This window comes from Garra rufa, chromosome 16, assembly GCF_049309525.1.
Source record: "Garra rufa chromosome 16, GarRuf1.0, whole genome shotgun sequence".
Classification (NCBI taxonomy): Eukaryota; Metazoa; Chordata; class Actinopteri; order Cypriniformes; family Cyprinidae; genus Garra; species Garra rufa.
In genome coordinates this window covers 6,047,569-6,067,759 of record NC_133376.1, presented here as the reverse complement: position 1 = coordinate 6,067,759, position 20,191 = coordinate 6,047,569, and the positions used below count along the sequence as shown (strand labels likewise).

The 20,191-nt window shown below is 33.2% G+C and overlaps 1 protein-coding gene across 1 annotated transcript; it reads left to right on the top strand.

The window, feature by feature from the left end:
- Positions 1-490: 490 nt before the first annotated feature.
- Positions 491-19,915, top strand: pidd1 (p53-induced death domain protein 1). Its single transcript, XM_073821203.1, has 14 exons — positions 491-920; positions 3,806-3,961; positions 4,102-4,153; positions 4,311-4,512; positions 6,343-6,492; positions 6,585-6,758; positions 8,647-8,794; positions 10,471-10,606; positions 12,976-13,126; positions 13,204-13,327; positions 13,448-13,563; positions 13,681-13,788; positions 15,833-16,011; positions 18,869-19,915. The coding sequence occupies exons 1-14, from the start codon at positions 491-493 to the stop codon at positions 19,098-19,100; spliced, it is 2,358 nt and encodes a 785-aa protein (XP_073677304.1). The 3' UTR covers positions 19,101-19,915.
- Positions 19,916-20,191: the final 276 nt, after the last annotated feature.

Sequence of the window (20,191 nt, the reverse complement as noted above, 5' to 3'; positions counted from 1 at the left end):
GTATTTTTTTAATAATACTTTGCACTGTATCCACTGGAACTTGAAATCATTTAGATATGGTCTTATAGCCCTTTCCTGACTTGTGAGCAGCCACAATGTGCAGCCGCAGGTCCTCAGTGAGCTCCTTTGTCTTAGCCATGACTGTCCACAAACCAACAGCTTCTGTTTTTCACCTGTTGAGTTTATTAAAACAGCTGTTCCCAATGAATCAGAGTAATTAGGATGCTTTAGAACAGCTTGGACTATTTGGAATGGTATAGAACTTTGGATTTTCCCATAGACTGTGACAGTTTGCAAAGGGTATGAATAATTTTGGACATGCCACTTTTTGTTCAAATGTAAATAAAAGCTGAGAAATTTTTTTTCCACAATGATGCCTCTTATACATCGTCTTACTATCTTTTGGGAGAAGCCTGTGTCATTTCCGGTCAAAATTTTTTCATATTGTGTATATATACAATACCTTATATCTTTATATTGTTTCTTTATTATGTTTCTGTCTCAAGGACATCGTTTCCATGACCCTCAGGGTGACCCTCTCCCTGGTCTCCTCTCCTCTCTCCCTGACTCTGTCTCCTCTCTGTCTCTTCTTGTTCACCTTGATCTTTCCTTCAACTGTCTCTCCTCTCTTCCTTCCTGTCTCCTGTCTCTCTCTCATCTCTCGGATCTCCTGCTGTGTCATAATCAGCTAAGGGGTCTGCCGGAGGGTCTGGGAGCGCTGGTGTCCCTGCGGCGTGTAAGTCTGATGGGGAACAGGCTGGTGGATCTTCCCCGGGGCGTGGGCCTCCTCTGCAGACTGGAGGAGCTGGACGTGTCCTTCAACCAGCTGGAGAAACTTCCAGATGAACTCGGCCAACTACAGGACTTACAAAAACTGGAGCTGTCAAATAACAGGCTCAGAGTGCTGCCAGAGACTCTGGGTGAGGAACACAAACACGCACAAACATACTTCATGTTTTATGGGGACTATCCATAGATATAATAATTTTTATACTGTACAAACTGTATTTTCTGTCCCCTAAACACAACCCTCACAAAAAACATTATGAGTTTTTAGTATTTTACAAAAAACCCATTAAAATTTAGAGTTTTACTATCCTTTTGTTGATAAAAACCAAGAATTTACCTTAGGAGTCCACTGATATGTGTTTTTAAGGGCTGATGCTGATCCCGATTATTACATATGAATTAGCGATGCACCGAAATGAAAATTCTTGGCCGAAACCAAGGTCCAAAACCGAAAACCGAAACACCGAAAGAATTATCCCAATTATTAATACGATTGCATTTATGGCTATGACTGTGTACTAATCTTACTAAAATCAAGGCATTGCAATTGCATAAAATAATATTCAAGTTTCAAAGAATAAATCAATTATATTAATTTAAACAATTATCAATCAAGTATTACATTAATTAAATAACATATACATATATTTTACTGCCTTTGTTTAAATTGTTTAATTGTTAAAATTTTTATAACACATTATCTTGTGGATCCATCAGTTCACATTTACAACTCTACGCATTTCTCTTCCAGCAGGAGGCGCTATCAGAATTGTACACAAAGCAGCGCAGCAAATGACTTTGAAATGTGCAGCGCTCATATTTATTCAATGGATAGCCTTTTGAAGTTTCATCGCAATTCTTGTCTTTTAGTCCCCACATTTAAGACCACCTGAAATCATAATTAAGACTTTCTTAACCCCTAATAACACTGCAGTCATCAATGAAAATTAAGAGCTTTATTTCAAGAACCGACTTTCAAAAACAAACCTTACCAAAATACGTTTCTTTTTATTTTTTTCTCACCATGTTCGGGGCACAAGAAAAATATTAGGGGACTAAATTAATATCAGCATATGAAGTATAATCATCTCTCATTGTCTCTGAGAGAATGCACGTCAGATGCTGAAAGCACTGTCAGTTTTTACTTTCACTTTAACATATTGCGCAGTTTTCACATTGCTTGTGTGATATCCATTGGCTCACCTCCATGGTTTAAAACATAAATATTATAAAAATACAGTAAAGACAGAAAAGACATATCTTTAAAATATTGCGACGTAACACGTAAAACCATTGTTTTTCACTCACTGAAATCTACATCTGTCTGCGCGTAATGCACCGATCTCTGCTCTCATCACTGCACGCACGACTGCAGACACACCTCCTCTTGAAATTTCGGCATTACAAGTTTTGTGAATCCGTGGGTCTTTCTCAGATATACTGAAATACTTCCACACCGCAGACGTGTTGCTTCAGACAAGCACATGAAGGCCGCGGTTTCTGTTTGCGTCAACATACTGTTTCGACCGCGTTGTTTCGGTGATAAAAATCTTTTCGGTGGCCGAATATTCGGTGCATCCCTAATATGAAGTAGACAGATAACCGATATTTTGAACCGATATATATGTAAAAATTAAAATGAATGTCAAAATTAAGAATAACAAGGGCTCTGACAAAAATTTTCTTTAAATGCTTTTAAAATATTTTATTGGCAAATCGGTTGAAAAAATGACCGATACACCATAAAATGCTTAATATCGGTGCCGATGTTATCTGGCTTACCTGGACCACACACTGTCTAGAATAGACTTCTTAATAAGGCAACTTATAAATAATACAGACTAGCGATTAGAATAATTTGTTTACCTAGTTGTTTTATGCCATATTAGCATCTAAGGCTATTTTCATGGCAAGCATGGTAAAAAAAAAAAGTTAAAAAAAGGCAAATAAAATAATAAACATTTGTTAATCATTTTTACTAGTATTTAATTGGATATAAGGCTATTTTCATAGCAAGAAGAGTAAAAATATTTTTCAAAAATAGGTTAAAAAAACATTTGATAATCAATTTAATAGTATTTAATATTTAATCACATCTAAGGCTATTTTCATGGCAAGAACAGTAAAAAAAACGTTTTTTTTTTTAAATGGGTAAATAAACATTTAATAATAATTTTAATAGTATTTCATATTAAATTACATCTAAGGATGTTTTCATGTCAAGAACAATAAAAATAATTTTTAGAAAATAGGTAAATATTTGATAATCATTTTAATAGTATTTAATATTAAATCGCATCGTAAGGATGTTTTCATGGCAAGAACAGTAAAAAAAACTTTTTTTAAATGGGTAAATAAACATTTAATAACCATTTTAATAGTATTTAATATTTAATCGCATCTAAGGCTATTTTCATGGCAAGAACAGTAAAAAACTTTTTTTTAAATAAGTAAATAAACATTTAATCATAATTTTAATAGTATTTAATATTTAATCCCATCTAAAGCTATTTTCATAGCAAGAACAGTAAAAATATTGTTTTGAAAATAGCTAAATAAACATTTAATAGTATTTCATATTCAGTCGCAAGGCTACTTTCATGGCAAGAACATATTTGATAATAAGGTTTATTAATATTTAATAATTGATTTTATATTTAATAATAAACAAGGTAGATAAGGCATAAATAAAACATGACAAAAATATTTATACACAAAAAGATAAATTCAAGATTATAGGTACTTAGAATAAAACAAATATTCGTTATTTTATTTAGTTAATTTCTGTGGACAATTTTATCCTCAAACTATAGCTAAATAAGCACACACAAACCACTCAAACACCAAAGGACCATCTTCTGCTGTACATTGATGTAATCTTTGTGCCAAAAAATATTGTTAAACTATGCCAACTACAGTCAAAGCAACTATTTCTATATGAGATTTCAGCTTTTGAAAGGAAAATCTAGTGTTTGTGACATTGTTCAACTGTCTGATGGCTGATTCTCTCTCTCAGGGTCTCTCCGCTCTTTGAGGCAGCTAGTAATCCAGAGTAATGATCTGAGGAGCGTTCCAGAATATTTGCACTCTCTTCCGCTGCTTGAACTGGATCTGAGGAACAACCCGCTGGGCCGACCACCGACGCCCCCACTGATCACCCACATCACCCCAGGTCACTATTATTTAGATTGCATTTTTATAATGAAATTTTCATCAAACAAATATGATCTTTTACTATTACATGATGTATTCAAGGTGGGATTTTTTGCATTAAAAAATAAGCCTGATAATGACACTGTTTGTGTTTTATAGTTCTGGAAGAATCGGAGATCCCAGAGCTGCACCTCGGATTTGGTCAACACAGGTGAACTGAGCACAACTTAATTTACCATTAAAGTACTGATTGAAACATAAAACAACATATCAACCAGATAAAACAACCAGATCTCGCGATATTCCGAGAACGTAACGATATCATGGCAAAACATTTTGCAGTATTTAGTAGTTTTTCTGCCCGTCAGTTTTCAAGTATCTCCTGCTGGTTGTCACGCGTTCCTTCCTGGAGGGGCGGAGCTCTTTTTTCCACGAAGATGCGTGAATGCAGTCACACAACTCCAGTGGGCAGAGAGAAGACCAGACAGGAAGTGGGTGTGGCTAGAGGAGCATGACGTTCTGTTGAGTCGACCGCTGGAGCTCCGCCCACACGGAGCCACATTTGAAAAGGTTATTGTTTTTGTTTATACTCAACTATAAACACTTAAGAGTGAAATAAAACTCCTGTTTTAGAATGTATAAATAGTACAGTGCATAACTATAAATTAATGAAATACAATATTATTCTACGTAATATATACAATTTTTAAAATTAAATTATTATATTAATTAATATAATATAATTATAAATAATTAATATTATATTAATAATTATAAATAATTTTTAAAGTGAAAAAGCTCCTGTTTTATGTTGTATAAATAATACAATTCATAGCTATAATTTAATAGTATAAATATTATACATAATATACAAATGTATTAAAATGAATAATAGTTTTAATAAGTGAATATTAATAAATTATACATAGTTTAAATAATTTTTAAGTGAAATAAAGCTCCTTTTTTATATTATATAAATAATAGTTCATAACCTCAAACTAACTATATTTAAAAAAAATAAAAAAATAAAATAAATATATATATATATATATATATATATATATATATATATGAATATTAATAAATATAAATAATTTTTAGAGTGAAAGGAAGCTATTTTAGAATGTATAAATAAAAGCTCTTAACTATAAATTAATTAAATACAGTGTTATTATAATTTATAATATATGAAAACCTATACAATAACATATAATAAATGAATACTAATAAAATTATAATAAAAATAACTATAATGTTTAGTGAAACAAGTAATACATTTAACTGATAAAATACAGTAATATTTTAATAACATGAACAGTTATAAATACAAATTCAGTAAATTAATAATTATGATTAAGAAATATATTACTATTAACAAAATATAATAATTATAATAATATTTACAGTGAAAAAGGCTTAGTTTAGAAAGCTTTTATAAAGTATAAATAATACAGTAATAACTATAAATTAATAAAATACAGTATCATTATACGTAATAATATCCAAAAACTAAAATAAACAAATAAACATATAATAACTAATAATTATAATTAATACATATATGCATATTAATAAAATATAACAAATATAATAATTTGAGTGAAAGAAAGCTCCTGTTTAATAGTGTATAAATAGAACTAATAACTAAAAAATTATAAAATGTGTGTTTTTATTCAGAATTTTATTTATAATGTTTTTATTTATAATTGTCCATATATTATTAAAATAATACTGTATGTAATCATAGTTATTAAATATATTAACTGTATTATTTATTCATTATAAATTTAGAGTTTTATTCTACTTATTTTAGCTTTTGTCCTCTAAATATGATACTTTTTTCATTATTATTTATATATGCATTGATTATAATTATTAATTTTGAGAAAGCCCCTATTTTACATTGTATAAATAATAGGTCTTAACTATAAATTGATCAAATACAATATTATTATACATAATATATAGACATTTCTTAAAATAAATTAAAAGTAATAATAAATAAAAATATGAATAGAAATAAATTATAAATAGTTTGACAAGTTTTAAATGATATTATTATACCGTACATTAATATATATTATAAATAAATAATTATAATCAATGCATATATGAATAATAATAAAAAGGTATATTTAGAGGACAAAAGCTAAAATAAGTAGAATAAAGCTCAAGATTTACAATGTATAAATAATAGTTAATAACTATAATACAATACAGTATTATTTTAGTAATATATTAATAATTATTAATATATGTATATTAACAAAATACAATAATTCTAATAATATTTAAATGTTTACCAATAAAAAATAATATTAAAATGATTGTTTAATAATTCAACAAAAATTACAGTAATTTTTTATAATAATTATATTTTTCTTTGTGTCGCTCTTTCAGCCAGTGGAGGTGTGTATTCCATATCACAAAACACGGAAAGGTGATGTTGCGGTTCGCAGGTTTGATGGTAAGTCTTGGTCGACACTACCCACCCAGACCAGGAGAGGAAGTGAGAAACACAGCTGCAGGCCAAGGGGACGTCCAGCACGGGTGAGTAAATCAGATCCCTCTTAGTCCAGCCCCAGTAAACCATCCCGAGAGCGTTAATACACAAATATATATTATCATCTGTGTGTTTACAGTTGGCCTGCTGCAGTGTGTCGCAGTTCTCGTGGTTCGTAGCCATCTCACGTCCTTTCCTGGACAGTTGCTCTGTGTCTCCAGTGGGGGCGCTGCTGGTGTCTCAATTCGACCCGGGGATCAAACTTACTTTCCCTCCAGAGTGCACAACAGTGACACGTACAGTCACAATGCAGGTCTGTTAAAATGATCAGAATGTTCAAATGTACAGTTGAAAGTATCATTTAACTTAACTGTTTAATATACATTCAAGCCCGAAATTATTCATACCCCTGGCAAATTCTGATTTAAGTTACTTTTATTCAACCAGCAAGTTTTTTTTTTTTTGGACCGGAATTGACACAGGCTTCTTCCAAAAGATAATAAGACAATGTGCAAGAGGCATCATTGTGGAAAAAAATATTTCTCAGCTTTTATTTACATTTGAACAAAAAGTGGCATGTCCAAAATTATTCATACTCTTTGCAAACTGTCACAGTCTATGTGAAAATCCAAAGTTCTATACCATTCCAAATAGTCCAAGCTGTTCTAAAGCATCCTAATTACCCTGATTCATTGGGAACAGCTGTTTTAATCAACTCAACAGGTGAAAAACAGAAGCTCTCTGCTGTTGGTTTGTGGACAGTCATGGCTAAGACAAAGGAGCTCACTGAGGACCTGCGGCTGCGCATTGTGGCTGCTCACAAGTCAAGAAAGGGCTCAAAGACCATATCTAAATGTTTTGAAGTTCCAGTGGCTACAGTGCAAAGTATGATTAAAAAATACAAGACGTTCCGCACTGTGAAAAATCTCAGAGGACGTGGTCGGAAGCCAAAAGTGACACCTGTGCTGGCCAGGAGGATAGTGAGAGAGGTAAAAAAAGAATCCAAGGATAACCACCAAGGCCATCCTGATGAATCTGGGCTCTGCTGGTGGCAACATCTCAAGGCAGACAGTCCAACAGACACTGCACACCGCTGTGTTCCACGAACACGGATCAAGGAGGACACCACTTTTCCAGATAAGACACACAAAAGCCCGCTTGGCTTTTGCAAATGCTCATCTGGACAAAGAAGAAGACTTCTGGTCTTTTGTTTTATGGTCAGATGAAACAAAAATTGAATTATGTGGCCTCAATGATGTAGCCTTCATTTGACGTAAAAAAGGAGAAGCCTTCAACCCTAACGCCGTGTCTACACCGGACGCAATAAATCGACCGTTGCAAATCATTTGAATTTTGTGTGAGCACGTCATAAATAGAACGCGGCAGCAGATTACTGTCGGGGATTTGCTGTGTCACGCCACGCTGCACCGTGCCGTGCCGCATCCAGTGTAGACAGCCTCATAGGTTCTATTGTATTTTGTCGCGTCACCGGTGTAGACGCAGTGTAAGAACGCCATCCCCACTGTCAAACATGGTGGTGGGAACTTAATGTTTTGGGCGTATTTTTCAGCCGGTGGACCAGGGAACCTAATCACAGTAAACAGCACCATGAAAAAGGAGCAATACATCAAAATTCTCAACAACAACATCAGGCAGTCTGCAGAGAAACTTGACCTTGGGCACCAGTGGATATTTCAGCACAACGACCCAAAACACACAGCAAAAGTGGTGAAGAAATGGTTAGCAGACAAAAACATTAACATTTTGCAGTGGCCCAGCCAGAGTTCTGACTTAAATCCAATTGAGAATCTGTGGAGGGAGCTAAAGATCAGGGTGATGGCAAGGAGACCCTCCAACCTGAAAGTGGAGACAAAAAGCTGCTCAGCAATTATAGGAAGCGTTTGATTGCTGTAATAGCCAAAAAAGGCTTTTCTATTGATTATTGAAAAGGGTATGAATAATTTTGGACATGCCACTTTTTGTTCAAATGTAAATAAAAGAGGAGTAATATTTTTTTCCACAATGATGCCTCTTGAACATTGTCTTATTATCTTTTGGGAGAAGCCTGTGTCATTTCTGGTCAAAAAAAACTTGCTGGTTGAATAAAAGTAACTTTTTAATCAGAATTTGCCAGGGGTATTAATAATTTCGGGCTTGACTGTATGTGTATATATATTTGTTTTTGTTTTTTTTCTCCTTAGGTCCTGCAGGTGGCGCTGTCTGAGGTACAGGACCTGACCGGAGACCGTCATGCGAGTGCTAGCCCACTGCTGTGCCTCTCTCAAACTCCCAGTATGCACTTTCTTCAGCCAATCAGAGTGCAGATTCCTCTTCCACCGGGAGTGACTGGTATTGCATCACATTTACTTTTCGCTTCTTTCCAGGAAACTGTTTAATGGTTAAACAGAGCAGATCTTAAGCTTATTAGAGCCTCGTTCATGTGAGAGATTTGTGAGAGACAAATGAGGAATGTGTACAATGTGCTTATTATATACAGCAGCCTCAATATACAGTCACACAATACTGACTGTCTTCATCTTCAACACTACATCTTTTTTTTTACCGTTTCAAACGTTCATTTTTCAAATGTTGAAAAGTGTTCTTCTGCTGTCTTTTTTTTTTAACAATAAATAACAGATACTTTTATATTTGTATCTAATGCAGGGATTCCCAAACTTTTTTGCATGTTGAACTGCTGAATTTGTTTCAATCTAAGATTTTAAGTTCACATGAAAGTAAATATATAAAATATTCAGTCTTTTTACTAAGACTTTTATTTCAACTTTATTTTGACTCAAACTCTTTTTAATTGTAATTTAATTTCAGTTCACATTACATTCGCACTGGGGTTTTAGGAACCCAATTAAACTGAATAATAATCAAAATGATAGTAATAATTATTATGTTTTAACTCTAATTATAAAAGTAAAGACGTTTTAAAAGTTATCAAAGTTACATTTATTTGATCAGAAATACAGGGAAAAAAAATGTATATTATGAAATATTATTGCAATTTAAAATAACAGTTTTATATTTTGATATACTTTAAAATAGAATTTATTTCTGTGATGCAAAGCTGAATTTTTCAGCATCATTACACCAGTCTTCAGTGTCGCATGATTCCTCAGAAATCATTCTAACAGGCTGATTTATTACTAATGTTGGAAACATTTGTGCTGCTTAATATTTTTTTTAACCTGTGATACTTTTTTTCATAATTCTTTGATGAATAACATGTTAAAAAGAACAGCGTTTGTTCAAAATAGAAATCTTTTCTAACAAGGTAAGTCTTCATTTAAAAAGAAAGAAAGAAAAATGTACTGACTCCAAATTTTGAACAATAGTGTATATTGTTACATAAAATTTCTGTTTTAAATAAATGCTGTTCTTTTTAATGTTTTAATCGTCAAAGAATCCTGAAAAAAGTAGAAAAAAAAAGAAATTAAGCAGCACAACTGTTTCCAACATTAATAATAAATTATTAGATTAGAATGATTTCTATGGAGTAATGATGCTGAAAATACATCTTTGCATCACAGGAATAAATTCTATTTTAAAGTATATTAAAATAGAAAATCACTCTTTTAAACTGCAATAATATTTCACAATATTACTGATTTTTTCTGTATTTTTAATCATATAAATGCACATATTTAAATAAAATATTTCATAGGTATATTATTTTTGCTTTACACTTGCTAATTTCTACACTTGGGTAACGTTACTACAGTCCAAATTCAAAGTATCTCTTGCTGTTAATCAAGGCGCCAAAAGCATAATTGTTCAAAACACAGTTATAAAGACCTTTTATGTTAGAATGCGATTTTTAAATATATTTTAAAAACAACCTTTTTCTGCCCGGAAGACTTATCATTTCATATCGTCACGTGAACACTATAATATCGCAATACCATGATATTGATAATACTGTTACATCCCTAATTCTATTTGACATTTTAATGTAACAAACAAAACAGTGTGTACCGCAGATGTATTTTTAGGTTTGTGTGTTTGTGTGTGTTCAGGACACATTGTGGACATGTCCCGTTTGCACCTGATGCACGGCGACCCCACGGCCCACACCTGGACGGACATCACTGCCCAGGTGTCGCTTCATGTTACGCACATCTACGCCATCTTCTCCATCACACACTTCTCATGGTGAGCGTCTATAAACACACACAAACATAAACATGAACCTGTATATACAGTTGAAGTCAAAAGTTTACATCCCCGTTTCAGAATCTGCAAAATGTAAATTATTTTAGCAAAATAAGACAGATCATACAGAATGAGTATTTTTTTTTAGTACTGACCTGAATAAGATATTTCACATAGAAGACGTTTATAGTCCACAAGAGAAAATAATAGTTGAATTTATATATGTGACCCTGGACCACAAAACCAGTCTTAAGTCGCTGGGGTATATTTGTAGCAATAGCCAAAAATACATTGTATGGGTCAAAATTTTTGATTTTTCTTTTATGCCAAAAATCATTAAGAAATTAAGTAAAGTTCATGTTCCATGAAGATTTTTTGTAAAATTCCTTCTGTAAACATATCAAAATGTAATGTTTAATTTGTAAAATGCATTGTTAAGAACCTAATTTGGACAACTTTAGAGGTGATTTTCTCAGTCTTTTTGATTTTTTTGCATCCTCAGATTTCTGATTTCAAATAGATGTATCTCAGCCAAATATTGTCCTATCCTAACAAATCATACATCAATAGAAAGCTTATTTATCGAGCTTTCATATGATGTATAAATCTCAGTTTTGTCAAATTTAACCTTATGACTGGTTTTGTGGTCCAGGGTCACATATAACAATGACACCATTCAAAAGTTTACATCCCCTTGATTCTTAATACAGTTCTTACCTGAATGATCCACAGCTGTGTTTTTGTTGTTTAGTGATAGTTGTTCATGAGTCTCTTGTTTGTCCTGTTATTCGCAATCTCTTGTTTGGTTTTGTTAAACTGCCTGCTGTTCAGAAAAATCATTTAGGTTCAACAAATTCTTTGGTTTTCCAGCATTTTTGTGTATTTGAACCCTTTCCAACAACTGTATGATTTTGAGATCCATTTTTTTTACACTGAGGAAAACCACGCATTAAAGGAGTAGTTCACTTTCAGAACAAAAATTTACAAATAATGTACTCACCCCCTTGTCATCCAAGATGTTCAGGTCTTTCTTTATTCATTCTTAAAAAATTATGTTTTTTGAAGAAAACATTTCAGGATTTCTCTCCATATAATGGACTTCTATGGTGCCCCCGAGTTTGAACTTCTAAAATGCAGTTTAAAAGCAGCTCTAAATGATCCCAGTCGAGGAAGAAGGGTCTTATCTAGTGAAACGATTGGTTATTTTCTAAAACCATTTACAACTTATATACTTTTTAATCTCTACACAGAGTACACACAGAGCTAGACAAGACAACATTTGAGGTTAAAAAGTATATAAATTGTAATTTATTTTTGAAAATAACTGATTGTTTTGCTAGATAAGACTGTTATTGCTCGGCTGGGATCGTTTAGAGCCATTTGAAGCTGCATTTTGGAAGTTCAAACTCGGGGGCACCATAGAAGTCCATTATATGGAGAGAAATCCTGAAATGTTTTGCTTAAAAAACATAATTTCCTTACAACTGAAGAAAGAAAGACATAAAGATCTTGGATGACAAGGAGGTGAGTACATTATCTGTAAATTTTTGTTCTGAAAGTGAACTATTCCTTCAAGAGCCTAATTACTGAATTTGAATATCAGGGTAAATGTTACTTATTGTGTCTTTTGGAAAACATGTAAGTATCTTCTGTTGCTTCTGAAGGGCAGTACTAAACGAAGAAATATGATATTTAGGCAAAAAAAAAAAAGGTACACATCTTCAGTCTGTTCAAAAGTTTTCACCCCCGACTCTTAATGCATAGTGTTTCCTTCTGAAGCATCAGTGAGCGTTTGAACCTTCTGTAATAGTTGCATATGAGTCCCTCAGTTGTCCTCAGTGTGAAAAGATGGATCTCAAAATCACACAGTCATTGTTGGAAAGGGTTTAAATACACAAAAATGCTGAAAAACAAAAGAATTTGTGTGACCTGAAGGATTTTTCAGAAGAACAGCGGGCAGTTTAACTGTTCTGGACAAACAAGGGACTCAAGAACAACTTTCACTAAACAACAACAACAACAACAACAACAAAAAAAAACACAGCTGTGGATCATTCAGGTAACAACACAGTATTAAGAATCAAGTGTATGTAAACTTTTGAACAGGGTCATTTTTATAAATGAAACTATTATTTTCTCTTGTGGACTACATGTAAATGTCTTTTATGTGAAATATCTTATTCAGGTCAGTACTAAATAAACAACAGCAACATGCATTTTGTATGATCTGTCTTATTTTGGTCGAATAATGAACATTTTGCAGATTCTGAAAGGGGATGTAAACTTTTGACCTCATCTGTATGTCTCTCGTGTGTGTGTGTGTGTGTGTGTGTGTGTGTGTGTGTGTGTGTGTGTGTGTGTGTGTTCAGGTACTGGTTGTGGTACACCACTCACAGGTGTGTTAGTGGGGTCGTCAGGAAGATGTACCACCGCTTGAAACAGTTCCGGGTTCGATTCCTGGCGCTACAGAGAAAAAACGACCCAGAGCAGGTTCTGCTGCAGTGCCTGCCATCAGACAAGGTGAGAGTATGTTTGTGTTTTTAATATCAAAATGAGATACTTCACCTTTATCAGTCATGGTTCTCATCTCTCTTTAGGCTGAAAGCAGGTTGGCGTCTCTGTCGGAGCAGTATGAAGGTCCTCAGCCGTCTGAGTTGTGTGTCCTGCTGGAGGGAGAGCAGTTTTTCGCTGGCTTTGAGAGAGGCATTGACATCAGCGCAGGTGGACACACACAGACACTCTGACATACATAAAACAAAAAAAAACACTGCAGCCTACTGTCAAACTGATTCAAATCTCAATAATAGCTTAGCTGAATGTAATTTGAACATGCTTTCTCAGACCGCCCGGACTGTAAAGATGGCAGGCTGTCATTCACCTTTTACTCTCACCTGAAGAACATTAAAGAGGTGTACGTGTGTCCGACCCACCCACAGCAGGGTATTGTTAGAGGACAGGTGAGATGGGTCATTCAGGGGGAATAGTTGTTCGATCAGCCCAGTGTTTTAAGTCAAAACACTAGTGACTAGATAAGTGACTTTACCTCCCTTGTAATAGAATGTGTGTCCTTCTAGGTGTCATTTTACAGAGGTGAAGTGCCCAATGATCTTCCAGAGGAAGTGGCGAGTAAAAGAAAAGGTCACGATGACCAGTGGTTGGCGACACTTCCTCTCCGGATTCCTGTGAGTGATCTAGAAGATCTAGAAATATATGGCTCTGTCCCAACCCACAATGTCATGTAAAGGGTTATACTGTTATTAGATCCCTATCTCCTAAGTGTTGATCCAGAATGCAATACTCAGTGGAAATGTGTATTTTATATTAATTATATAAGATTTTTAATGTTTTTTAAAGAAGTCTCTTCTCCTCACCAAGCCTGCATTTATTTGATCCAAAGTACAGCAGTAACAGTAAAATTTGGAAATATTTTTACTATTTACGATAACTGTTTCAAAAAATCTACTCAGCTGTTTTCAACATAATAATAATAATAATATTAATAATAATAATAATAATAAATGTTTTTGAGCAGCAAATCAGCATATTAGAATGATTTCTGAAGGATCATGTGACTGGAGTAATGATGCTACAAATTCAGCTTTGAAATCACAGGAATAAATTACATTTTAAAATATATTTAAATAGAAACAATTATTTTAAATAGTAAAAATATTTTAAAATTGTACTATTTTTGCTGTACTTTGGAGCAAATAAATGCATGCTTGGTGAGCAGAAAATACTTTTTTTAAAAATATAAAAAAAAAAACTTGACTGGTAATAAAATTCAGAAATAAAAACTTTAGAATATTATTAGAAAAAAGAATAAATAATATTAATAGAATAAAAATAAATGATGAATAACTGATGATTTATTTTATATCAGTTTGCATACATTAATAACTTTATGCCTTATTTAGGCTCACATTTAATTTTACATAGTATTAAATAAATTTTGTTTAATATTTATATTTATTTGTAGTATTTTACATATGTTAATTTTTCTTTTATGCCAAAAATCATTAGGATATTAAGTAAAGACCATGTTCAGTGAAGACATTTTGTAAATTGTCCTCCATAAATATATCAAAACTTAATTTTTTATTAGTAATATGCATTGCTAAGAACTTCATTTGGACAACATTAAAGGCGATTTTCTCAATATTTTTAGATTTTTTTTATGGTATTTTAAGTATTTATTGAATAATGTAATATATATATATATATATATATATATATATATATATATATATATTAGTGGTGGGCTGTTATCGGCGTTAATGTACCGCGTTAACGTGAGACTCTTATCAGGCGATAAAAAAAATATCGCCGTTAATCTATTCTCAAAGTTGGGTTGCGAGCTGGGTCTATACTACGCAAGCTATGATGACTTTCACCTTGATATTTTAGCGCAGATGTATACCTAGCCGAATTGCACTGTAGGGGGTGAGAATGAGTCTTCGAACCTGTGTTTATGCCTTTTTTTATGCACGTGCCCCAGTGAAAATCTGCTGTGCCCCAGTAAAATCTCAAATTTAAGTTATAATTTACTTTGAAAATCCCGAAATAAAGACATTAAACTATATGCAACTGAATTGACGCTTCTAAAAGCAACTCAGTTTAACTATGCACGCAGATATCCATGCCTGTGCACGTCTGTGTATTTAACTGCAATGCGCACGTCGCAGAAGTACTTGGTTACACAAGTTTGTATAGTTAATTGTGTTGTAAATGCAATTGTCAAGCAGTTTGTGATGCATTTTGGAAACAGGAGGTGAGCCCCTGGTCTAATGCGCCACCTGGCTTGAGAAACCCGTTCTCAAAGACTTACTTTTAGTCATTATTTGGGTAGCACACATATTCTGAATGCCTTCGGCAGAATTCAAATTAGCCATTTTAATCTAGATTGATCTAGATTAATTCCAAGATTACAGTGAGATTAATCTAGATTAAAAAAAAATAATCTATGCCCACCCCTAATATATATATATATATATATATATATATATATACATATGTCCATTAATTTTACAAATCAGCGACGACCTTTTGGTTAGGATGCTGCCTATGTAGACAGTAGACAGTGACGCAGCTTACTAGTGTTTGGAACAGAGCCCATAGAAAAATATCTCAAATTCATATCACATATTTCTTTGATTTTGTGCAGCATTTCAGTCTGTTGTAAGCTTTGACAGATGAATAAGTATTGTTTTATATTTACACACACAGAATGCAGACTGTGACGGGAGCATCTCAGGCGAGCTAAACCTGGGCGACCCAGAGAGTGGCTACTTGACACAGACCAACCTGCTGTCCATCTCCTTGCGTATCAACCAAGAGTGGCAGAACATCGGCATTAACCTGGGCATCAGCTACGACCAGCTGGAACGCATCCGGAACCAACACAGGTGGGCATCCGATCAGAGCCAGTAGATGGCGCTGTTAATCATGAAACAACCTTTCATGCTCTTTATTACAGGACTGTTTTACTTACAGATTATACAGCACATGTGATCTCCAGATCCACTTAACAATTTTTGTGGCTTTCAATGATGCAATTATTTCAGATTTCAACAGGGCCGTAATAACAGTTTATAATATACCAAAATAGGATGTTGGATCTTTATAACATTCGTTATTTTTGAATTCTGACTCATTGAATATTACTTACAGTCTACGCCTGGACAGTCCTGGAATTATTATCAAGCCAAATCTGTATGATCTCATTGATATTCATGAGCTTTTAATAACAGAACCAAATATCTTCAGTTGAGTTTTTCCATCACAGATGTTTGCGCTGGTGTAAATTTCTGAGAAATGCTTACAGAGCGAGAGAGGCAGTGTGAAAATGAGTGATGGAGGAAAGAGATTAAGACAGCACTGGTTTTATGAGGGAATTTGAGTGTTTTGTGTTGATGGCTCAGCCATCTGGGACACTGCAGGAGACGGTACACACTCACACGCTTGCATGCACGCTCAGTTTGTCAAGCCCTCATGTCCTTTTCTGTAGTCTGTTCATCTTTTTGTCTTTACATCCCAGTATCTGTCATACTGGGGAGTAATACAGTATTATACAGTATTAAAATATATATATTTATAGGTACATTTCAATATATGTGTTCTATTCAGGAGGAATATTGCAGACAAAGTTGAATTATGAAAAATTAAATAAGTTTCAATTAAATAAAACTACAAAGAAAAAATAGTCCCTAAATAAGGCACAAAATGTAATTTTTAAAGGCATGTGTTATGACATTTATCATTTTTCATTTCATTTTATGCCAGTTTTAATTTTACATGAATAATTTTAGGCCTACTTTATTTAGGCTTACATTGAATTTTGTTTATATTTTTTAAGACACTTTATTCTCCAAATCTCATTACTGTAATTATTTCAGGTAAGTCTCTACAATATAATAATAATAATATCAATAACAACAAAACAATAACAAAAATTATATATATAATCTATTATTACCCGTCATTTTAATTTTCTTATTTTAATTATAAAAACACATTTAATTGCTTTTATTTTTGTTCACATTTTCATTTTTTATCATGAACCTACAGGACGAGCATACTGTACTGTATAGGTTTATGCACTTATTTATGAAGAGAACAGATGAACAGAAACAGCATCACTTCTCATGTTCAACACCACACCACACTACAACATTTTTTTTTTTTTACAAAAAAAAAAAAAAACATGCTAGGTCTGGTTTAAAAAAAATCGATTTCTCAATTTTAATATAATCTTCTTTTTATGCACCAATATCTACGTATATTTAAATCTCAGTGGATCTTGCTGTTTTCAGCTCACGAATTAACAGTAGGTGCGCATATCTAATAAATCACAATAAGCCATTAAGCTCTGTGCTTTCTTACTTTCAATATGAAAAAGTCTCAGATTTCAAATTCTGTCTATTTCATCAGGAAATTCAAGCAATAAATACCGTTATGGCGTTCTTTAATGTGGCGTGATAGACCACTGTAGTTTATAACTGGGTGCTCGCATATCTATGCTCGCATGTGTGTATCAGATGCATGGCAAAAAATATATATATATACGGACAATTTTCGGTTAACGCGACCTCTGATATATATATTCGCGTTAACCGAAAATTGTCCGTCATTGACAGAATTTTTGTTGCAATGACAGGAAAATCTGAAGGCCTTCCGTCACTTTGACAGATTACACAGAGGGTGATCTAGTAATTATTAGCTGTAATTCCCACCCCTGTCCAGTTGGTGGCGAGTGCGCTCCAGTGTGGCAACAGACCACTGAATCCAGAACTAAAAAGAAACTGTTACTAATCTTTTGCCTTTTGCTATGCGTTTCATTGCGCAGGCGCAGTAGTGCTAAGAAGCTGCAGCGATCTATCATGCCACATTAAAGAGCGCCAAAACGGTATTTATTGCTAGAATTTCCTAATGGAATTGAATTTGAAATTTGAGACTTTGTTTCATTGCGATTTTTTTGGATGGGTGGCGCACTATGTACTTGTTAGTCATCGACTGAAAACAGCATAGACCAAAAGATGGACTGGGATTTACTGATCAATATTGCTCATTAAAATGAGAATATATTAAAATCGATGTCACCGCGGGGTGTGGTGCTGAACATGAAAAGTTAAGCAGTCTCATCTGTTCTCTTCAACATATTAAAAATTAAAATGTGAACAAAAATAAATGCAATTAAAAGTGTTATAATTAAAATATGAAAATTAAAATAAAAGTGATAAGGAATCATGACGGAATTTTTACGACCCTGTCCGTCAAAATGACGGGCAGTGTAACAGTCTAACGCAACCTCTGAGATTTTTAAGTATTTTTAATGCTTAATTTAATTTATTTAATAGCTATTTTAAAGTAACAAAAATGTGTTTGTTTGTTTGGGTTTTTTTTCACGATAATGTCCCTGATGAGTTTTTTAATCTTTATTTTTTAGAAAACATCAATAAAATTTAGGAGTTAAAGTGCTTATTTCTTAAGAAATCAATACAAAATTGTGATATTTAGATATGTAGTTTGATTTATTTATTTTAACATTTCATTATATATTTAAATACTTATTATGATTTATAATTTTTTTTTGTATTTTATTGTTTTAATTATATAATATTTTAATTTCGTTCATCATACCTCTTTATACAATAATTATGACAAAATAGTACAGTAACGGGAGACAGATTAGTAACAGTAATAGTAGCAGTAGGAATAATAGCAATAAAATAAAATGCCATCCCCCTGTGTTTGTTTTATCAGGGACTTTGGGGCCCAGGTACTGGCGATGCTCTTTCATTGGGCGAGAGGGCAGCAGGGGGCGGGGCCTGGGGCGGTGCAACGGCTGATGAAAGCGCTGGTGGACAGCGGTAGGCGGGACTTGGCGGAGGAAGTAGAGGACATAGTGACTCTGGGGAAGAGGAAGTATGAAGCATCACTAAAGAGAGTCGGACTGGAGACACCAGCCAGCTCTGCAGACCCTCAGTCCAGCTGACACACGCTCACACACCATTAGGATGATTGTGCTCCTCGTGCCCAGAGCGCCTGCCAACTACATGACATATAAACTCCCACCAGCAGCACTGCAGACAAACACAGTGACACACATGGACATACACTACAGTGGCTCATCTCACAGGACAGTCACTGGGTCTCAGAGCAGCTGTCTGTCTGAATGATGTCTTCATTAGACGCCTATCTCTCTCTCTCTTCTGTGCCTCTCAGTGTCCAGCAGATGTGTTTTATTCATAGTGAGACACAATGGAGCATGTTTACACTGTGCCAAATGAGCCATGAGTATTTGTTACGTGTTTTTTAGCGTTTTAACCAAGAAACAATCAAAATGTTTTTATGGGTGAATCTTGCGCAGTCTCTCAAAACAAGGTCATAATTCACCCTAAAATCAAATAGAAAATGTAATATTAACTTATGTTAAAAAATAGATAGAAATTATATTTTGCAAAGAAGTCTCTTCTGCTCACCAAGCTTACATTTATTTGATCCAAAGTACAGCAAAAACAGTCAAACTTTGAAATATTTTTACTATTTAAAATAACTGCTTTTTATTTGAATGTATTTTAAAATGTAATTTATTCCTGTGATCAAAGCTGAATTTTCAGCATCATTACTCCAGTCACATGATCCTTCAGAAATCATTCTAATATGCTGATGTGTTGCTCAAAAAACATTCATATTTTTGTGATTTTTATTAATAGGATTCTTTGAACATTATTTGAAATATAAATCTTAGCTAGCTAGCTATGTTTATGGTATGCTCACAGCTAGCTAATTAAATTTGAGCAAATCTGTCTAAAAATAAATGTTTAAAAAAAAAACGTTTTTTTAGTTTTAACAGTTTTTAAATCAAATTTTTTAATTAGCTGTTATTTTTATTTATTAATTCATTTTTATTTAAATTTTGGCTTGATTTTTAAAGATTTTACATGATTTTTGTCCTTTTTATTAATGATTTAATATAATATTAATTGCATATCATATATTACTAAATTATTTGTAATTTGTTTTTGTTTGACTATTTGGGTTTAATTTGTTTTTATTTCAGTTTTAGCTTATATTTATTTACAT